This window comes from Lytechinus variegatus, chromosome 5, assembly GCF_018143015.1.
Source record: "Lytechinus variegatus isolate NC3 chromosome 5, Lvar_3.0, whole genome shotgun sequence".
Classification (NCBI taxonomy): domain Eukaryota; kingdom Metazoa; phylum Echinodermata; class Echinoidea; order Temnopleuroida; family Toxopneustidae; genus Lytechinus; species Lytechinus variegatus.
Genome location: NC_054744.1, coordinates 42,423,776 through 42,432,452, shown reverse-complemented (window position 1 = coordinate 42,432,452; position 8,677 = coordinate 42,423,776). Strand labels below are relative to the sequence as shown.

The following is an 8,677-nucleotide window of genomic DNA, read 5'->3' as shown; positions in this document are numbered from 1 at the left end:
TAACCAGGGTACTTAAAGACAATGCATCCATGTTTCATTTTTAAAGACGCAAATAAACTCATCTCTGATTTTTACTATCATTGACCCCCTCTGCATGATATAATCTGGCAGCGCCGAGCCCCTCACCCTAGCGTTGTGATGATGTTTATATTACATTTCAATCCGCTCTTTGAACTTCAAATAATCGCTCTGTATACATTGTACAAAGGTGACGACCAAGTTCTTTCCCATTGTGACGTCGTTTACCAAGGAAGAGAATAAACAACCCTCAACTGGGTCAATCTCTAGTCTACATGACCGTATTTATAAAAAAAAGTAATTGAAGACAGAAATCACATTTTGAATAAACAATATTGATATTCACATTAATTATTATACATTCATAGACACATGAAACAAGTAAGTCTTAATGTTGCATGCGAGCACGCCGCATTAAATTTGTACCCTCGATGGCTTTTAAACAGGGAAAATGCCAACATATAGTCTTTTTACAAGTGATATATAATTAGTTAAGATACATTTTTCTACAATCCAAAAATATAGTGGTTGCTTTATTATTTTTAACTATAGTATTTTGTTTGGATCATAAGTGTGTGTGTCTCATAATGTAACTCAATCTGTATTCTTAGAAATTGCCATGCTAGCCGCCCCCCCCCCCGTCTCCCCATATCGAACCAAACAAATATGGAGGCGGGCATCGATGATTTCAGGGTAGAGGAGGATGAGGAATTGAGAGTGGATATTATACCTCGCTGTTCGTCCATGATGTTGGTATAATGATGTAGATTACTTTTAGCTGACTCAAGATATAAAGGGGCTGCAATTTATTCCTTCCACGTCTCCCAAACCACACATTAACCATTGACTGAGTGAGTCAGACATTGACATGAGTCACTGGAACTGATTTAAAGTCGCAATGGACTTTCGTTTGATTATTCCAGAAAGCGAGCTATGCGGAAGTGGATTGGAACAGCTAAGTCGGAGGATGAATCGACTATTTTTCTGCAGCTTTAAGTCATTGTGATAATCCATGGTCGCCATTTTTGCATGCTTACATAGTTTGAACAGAACTACTGATGATGCCAATAATGATGATGATATATAACGATTGACGATGGTGTGGTGATGATGATGATTATGATGATGATGAAGATGATTATAATGACGATGATGATGATGATGGTGATGATGATGATGTTGGTGATGATGATGTTGATGATGCTGATGATGATGTTGATATATGGTGATGATGATGTTGATGACAATGATGATGATGGCCCGGGATGATGGTGATAGTGATGATGATGACGATGATAACGGCGATGGTGGTGATGATAACGATGATGATGACATTGATGATGATGAGTTTCAAGTTCATATAATTATCTCGGATCTTACGTAAAAGAAAATCACCACCCTCGAACACTAGTTCAAAAAATAGTCGAATGTTCCTTTAAAGTTGACTGGTGAGTCAGTCCTGCATTAAATACTACCCCATGTCTGCCTTGCTGTCTTATCTTGACAATGATCGGCCAATGAATTTCATTACAATATTTATGATATTGATCTTCGCATCTGGAGTGCTAATTAGACCTACTGATTGTATTCTCACTGCAAAGATTGATTGAGGTTTAATTCCTCTAACAATGATGAGGTGAGGTAGGGAGATTGAATTCTCTCTCTCACCTCTCTATTCCATCTGGATCCCATCTCTATCTTGCCACCTCTTTTTCCATATTTCTATATCTCCCCCAACTTCTCCATGATCTTAATCTACTGTTTGAATACCTCGAAGCACCATATCTCTTTAAAAGAATCAAGGAACTGGTGCTCAGTAACCAAGCAACCTTGCAACATCAGTCTTTCCTCTCCTGTATGGCGTCAAATCTTACCGATATCCGATGTAACATATCCATGGGTGGGGTACTGGACTAATCCAATCAAACACCTCCTACCATCAGTCACTCGCCGATGAGAGAGTCGAGGGTTTCCATTGGTGAATTTCTCCTGACCGGCGAAGGGATATTCTAAGAACGTTGATCTCTATCTTTTTCAAACCAGAACAGAATTGATTTTGTGTCTGCAAGTTAGCCCAAGCATCATAATACTTTCAGATGAACGTTAAATATAAATGAAAATAAAAGTTTATTAGCAAATGGAAGCGACATCCGAAATCTGACAGCGCATGTGTAATAAGTGATTCCGAGTTGATCCCTAATTATATGCAGCATACATTATTTCGTCTGGCGAGAACATTTCGCTCTCCATCTGTCGACCGTCGTCTTCAGTGATCAGTACACCAGTGAGCGCCTGCAAGCGGTACACGTGAAACCGGCCAGACTCCACTTTGCACATTTCTTGTCATTTTTATAGACAAATTATATATCTGTCAAAATGCGCGAAATTGTTCACCTCCAAGCCGGACAGTGCGGTAACCAGATCGGTGCAAAGGTAAGAAATTTATTTCATTTTCCTTTACATAAATCAACGTTTTAGGCCTCTATATATCAACGTGTACATGTTTCTCATCAATTTTCATCCATATCCAATTTTCTTATCAACCATGACTCATGCAGGGGCGTCGATCCATTTTTCAGATTGGGGGGGCAAAATCATGAATCAATTTTCCAAAGGCGCTCGATCACACCCACACACATATGCCTATATATATGTGTACATATATATATATATATGTATATATATATACACACACACACGCACCCACACACACAGACATATATATATATATATATACACATATATTTCTCACCAGCAGATTAATGCGAGCGCGAAGCGCGAGCTGAAAATTTTGATATTTCGATCTTGAAAAAAAAATTGAGTTTAATGGACGTTTTTAATAAAGAACAAGATATATATATCCAACAAAAGATTATTGCAAATCGAAGTGGGAGTTCTTTTGAGGTTTAGAACTGAAAACGGGACCATATTCACCTATTTAATCATGGAAAGTATGGGTGTTTGTTAGAAAAATGATGCGAGCGCGAAGCGCGAGCTGAAATTTTTTGATATTCCAATCTGAAGTCGACATTTTGAGCACGATTTTAGACGAAGAACGAGTTGTGTATCTCAGTCTCTCTTGCTGATTTCTGTGTAACATTACAATCTTATTTTATTTTTAGCACATGCGGAATTATTGGGGGGGCAAAATGATATGTTTGCCCCCCCAATATTTTCATTGGTGGGGCGATCGCCCCCCCCCCGCCCCCCCATAATCGACGCCTCTGGACTCATGCTATTGATATTTATTTGATTTTATTATAATGTAGGCCTAAAGCTCTATGGTTTTACTCAAACTTAAGTAATCGACGTTTATTTTTTTTCCAGCACCGAATTAAACAGTCAAATTTATCATTCAAGAAATATGTGCATCTTATCAATTATGTTAAAACGCCAGATGAAATTTTGATTTGAAAAAAGCAGACTCTGGTGCGGCATTATCATGATTATTGGAATATTGCAATTTTGTGAGAATGTATCTTCATTGTATTATTCTCTTCGTTTTATATATTATTTTGTTTCTGTGTATGTTGGCCTATAAGTAAATTGGATGATCCGATTGTCAGTTATTGTCCCCCTCACGTGACATGATGACAACTTGCAATTTGTACCATTCAGTATATTGATCGCGAAAGAAGCAGCTTTAAAATACTCCGAATGAAATCGAACAAGCAACCATGCCTAGCATGGCAACTTGGCTAGGCACCTCTCTAGCTCTCCTTTGTATTTTCTTTCTTTGCGGCTGAAACGCTAACGTCTAATAAATTATTTGAATTACGCCAAGACATTACGATCCTATTTTGAAATTCGAACCAAACAATAACAGGAGCAATCCAATCCGAGGTCAAAAGGCCAGTTTGACCGTTAGAGGAGTGAGGGCTCGTGTGGTCGTTGTAAGCATGCGCAGGCGGCTCTCTGAAAATGAGCGGGATGATATGAAATAATTTTGCGGGTACAGAATGCATGCCGTGTGGCAAAGATCATATACTGGGCGTTATCTTTGTTGAATTTTCATGAAACTCTAGAACTGGAACAACAGCAGTGAAGCAATTAATTAGTGAAGAATATACTCGAAGGCCTGTGGAATTGAAATTACAAACAAACTTGCATCCTGTAGAATTATCTGGATATGTTTCGTATATATTTTTATAAGAACAGATAGCTTCCCTATGGATCTTAACAAAAAAGGCTATTTCGTACACGAAAGATAATTTTCTTTCATGCAATTGCAAAAAACCCAAAACGTTTAGTACATCGAACTGGAGTAAAAAGCTGTGCCTTTGAACAACTGAACATAAGAGCTTAACAGTGAGCGTAAACATGTGCAGTGCAGCTGCATTTCTATATTCGCATGCACGATTAGATCTTTCTTTCTTGCTCCCCCCTGGCTCGTGGGCTTGAAGAATCATTACAGCAGTGACCTCTTACCATTCTAATTTACCAAAACGACCTTTGATCTGAAAGCTGTGTGATCGAATGAATTTGCACATGGCCACATGATCGAGCTGCGTTTGCTCAATTATCTTTTGTCCCTGGTTTAGAGAAGAGAGGAGAGAGAGGGGGGGGGGGGGGGGGGATCTTGCACTCGTGAGTCTCTTCTTCTTTTTGGCTGTAGGTTCTTTTTGTGAGTGTTTCAGTTCATAACAGCAGAGTGTAGTATATATGTACACGATGCCTTTGCTATTAATGTTAAAGGGGAAATTTGCCCTGACGAAAAGTTTGTTGTGAAAATACCACAAAAACAAAAGGTTTGACAAAAATCTTTCATAGATTAAGAAAGGTATTAGAATTCTAAGATTTTGATTTATTAGGTTTTATACTAGCAGCTGCCCCATAGGCCTATTTGAATTTTAATTCTTAATTTCATTTTGATGTAATATGCATAGGCCTATTTATTTTTTTTATGTTTCATGATTACTAAAATTTTGTTTCTTTTAGCAGCGGGTGTGAAATGATTTGTTACTTGGTAGATTAAAAACGATGTTCAATAAAAATTACATATCATTGATTTTTAAACGATTTATAATAAGCTGGTCGTATTCGACGTCACGAAATAGAAAATAATGAATATTCTAATAACTGTTTAAATCTCAAATGAAATTTCCTCAGACCTTCAACAATAAACTTTTTGTCAGGCTGAAATTCCCCTTTAAAGGGATGGTCCGGGCTGAAAATATCTATATCTAAATAAATAGAGTAAAATTCACGAAGCAAAATACTGTAAATTTTATCAAAATATGATAACAAATAACGAAGTTATTGAATTTTAAAGTTTATCAATGTTTTGTAAAAACAGTTATATGCACATCGTCGTGAATATTCATAAGGTGGGCTGATGATGTCACATCCCCCACTTTCCTTTTTCTTATGTTATTACATGAAATCATAATCGTTTCATTTTCATACATCTGTAATTTATTGATGAAAGAATCCTGGTTGAATTGAGACGAAATACCTATTTTGCTCCATTTATTTCCATGTTTAGACGGTGATAATAATTATGTCAAGCTGAAGCTTCCCAAATAAATTTTCAATTTTAAGATAGTGATTGGCACACTGTCATATTTGAAATTATTTGACGGACAACTCTTCGAACCTCCTCCATAATTATATTAACAGGGGACCATATGGATACCGTATTTGGCAGCGTCATTCGATGTATTTCTACTTTTAATATACCACCCCATGTTATGACGAGTACGTCGACTAGCACCATTCGATATTCATATTTATATTTAAAAAATCTGAACTTTAGAATTCTGAATCTGTGCAACTAGTGTGATCCTTTTGATATTGTTGCTGTCTTTTTTAAATAGTTCTGGGAGGTAATTTCAGACGAGCACGGAATTGACCCTACCGGCACCTACCACGGCGACTCCGATCTCCAGCTCGAGCGCATCAACGTTTATTACAATGAGGCTACCGGTGGCAAGTACGTTCCACGAGCCGTGCTCGTCGACCTCGAGCCAGGCACCATGGACTCTGTCAGGTCGGGGCCATTCGGACAGATCTTCAGACCAGATAACTTCGTCTTCGGCCAGAGTGGAGCAGGGAACAACTGGGCCAAGGGACACTATACAGAGGGCGCTGAACTGGTAGATTCTGTACTCGATGTTGTCCGCAAGGAAGCAGAAAGCTGTGATTGCCTACAGGTATTCAGTCATAAACATGATTATAATCATTATCACCTACACTGTTAAAAAAATTATCCTTAAAATAAAAGAAGTTCCCGTAGCAGAGTCTCGAGAACACCTGTAATCTTAACAGATTATGTAAAATTACAGGAAATTGGTATTTAGTGAATGGAACCTTACAAATTTCCTTTAATAAAACACAATTTTCCCCTTTTTAAACAGACCTGTTTTATTAAATTGCAGCAAATTCCTGTTTTATGAATTTACAGAATGATTCTGTTATTGCTTTCTGCAAATTATTTTTTCCCTTGTGAAAGAAGGGTATTTTTAACAGTGTACATGAAGTATACTGTTGAAAGATTGTGTTACTAGTACAATACGATGCAGGTTTTAGCAATACTAATAGGCCCTATATCAAAGAGATAATATTTAAACATATCTATTTACATGATAGCAACCTGTTGCTTCTTTGAGTTATTTCACACTAAATTTCAAGCACGCTTAGAGTGTGAGACGAAGGTCGACAACGATGACTACAGTTTGGAAATTATTCCTTTTTTGCCATTTCCTCCTAAATCATATTCACACATACGCACTTTCTATTGATTCCGGCAATTAATTAAAATATGGAATATGACTCTCTGAATTATGGACCTGCTTTCGTCTGCATATAGAAGCGCATATTGATCAATTGTTTTCTGACAGGTCAACATTTCAGCAACTTGCCGAATCTTTGACGGACTTCATGAACGTAATGAGAACAAAGCCGAGTGTATGAATAAAATTGCGCAAAGTGTTAAATCCTGTTCACGTCAAACTGATCGAAGCAGTAAAGTAATCGATACCCCCTTTTTTTAATTAACGAGGATCTAGGCTAGCTCCTACTTGAATATCTTTTTGGAAGAGAAGAATGTCGAGAAAAAAAATCCATAGGACATAATGTGTCATGTATATTTTGTTCACGGTAATAGACGTACATACACTTACAAACGTTTCTTACTTCCAATTTCCAGGGCTTTCAACTGACACACTCCCTTGGTGGTGGTACTGGTTCCGGTATGGGAACCCTTCTCATCAGCAAGATCCGTGAAGAGTACCCAGACCGCATCATGAACACATTCAGCGTTGTGCCATCACCTAAGGTATCAGATACCGTTGTAGAGCCATACAACGCCACACTCTCAGTCCATCAGTTGGTTGAGAACACAGATGAGACCTATTGCATTGACAATGAAGCTCTCTATGATATCTGTTTCCGCACCTTGAAGCTCACTACACCAACCTACGGTGACCTGAACCATCTGGTATCTGCTACTATGAGTGGTGTTACCACATGTCTGCGTTTCCCCGGACAGCTCAATGCCGATCTCCGAAAACTTGCCGTCAACATGGTTCCATTCCCCCGTCTCCATTTCTTCATGCCTGGCTTTGCCCCTCTCACTAGCCGCGGCAGTCAGCAATACCGGGCCTTGACTGTTCCAGAGCTTACCCAGCAGATGTTTGATGCCAAGAACATGATGGCTGCCTGTGATCCTCGTCACGGACGTTACCTCACCGTCGCAGCGGTGTTCCGTGGTCGCATGTCCATGAAGGAGGTCGATGAACAGATGCTCAATGTCCAGAACAAGAACAGCAGTTACTTCGTAGAATGGATCCCCAACAACGTCAAGACCGCCGTCTGTGACATCCCACCGCGTGGACTCAAGATGGCTGCCACCTTCATCGGCAACAGCACCGCCATCCAGGAGCTCTTCAAGCGTATCTCTGAGCAGTTCACTGCTATGTTCAGACGAAAGGCCTTCCTTCATTGGTACACCGGAGAGGGTATGGACGAGATGGAGTTTACTGAGGCTGAGAGCAACATGAATGACTTGGTGTCTGAGTACCAACAGTACCAGGATGCCACCGCTGAGGAAGAGGGAGAGTTTGACGAGGAGGAAGAGGAAGCTGATGAGGCCTAAACATCTCAATCATTCCAACAAGCATGCAAGCAACATTCTATACTCATCGAATCAATTAAAAATCAAAGAATAAAATCTCTTACTATTCAGTCTAAAATCTCGAATAATGTATGATGAACATATTCATCCACGTAGGTTTATGAAGCACACTCGGTTCCATTACCAAATACAGAGATTGTAGCGACTCCTAATTTGTGTCCAAAAAGAACACAATAATTCAGTATCAACTGATGCTGAAATAAAGACGAATAAAACTTTAACAAAAACGTAACACGAACCAATAGCTGCTGTTCAAGTTTGTTCATTCAAATGTAATTTAAAACATTTTTTGGACCGGACAAACCAATAATTTATTTGCCAAAAGAACAACTCGACTTGTAAAGTTACTCTAACATAATTCAGACTCAAATAATGTACATGTATTTATATAATTTTCTATATTTTTGTTAAGTATCTTACAATTTGCTCTACTCTCATCTATGATTCTGATTTCCGATGTGCATAAGTCATGTCAGTACTGATTCTTTTATTTTCTCACAAGAAGAAATAATACGAATTCACACA

The 8,677-nt window shown here is 38.5% G+C and overlaps 1 protein-coding gene across 1 annotated transcript; it reads left to right on the top strand.

The window, feature by feature from the left end:
• The first annotated feature begins 2,264 nt into the window (after positions 1-2,264).
• Positions 2,265-8,677, top strand: LOC121416207 (tubulin beta chain-like). Its single transcript, XM_041609700.1, has 3 exons — positions 2,265-2,451; positions 5,835-6,170; positions 7,166-8,677. The coding sequence occupies exons 1-3, from the start codon at positions 2,395-2,397 to the stop codon at positions 8,111-8,113; spliced, it is 1,341 nt and encodes a 446-aa protein (XP_041465634.1). The 5' UTR covers positions 2,265-2,394; the 3' UTR covers positions 8,114-8,677.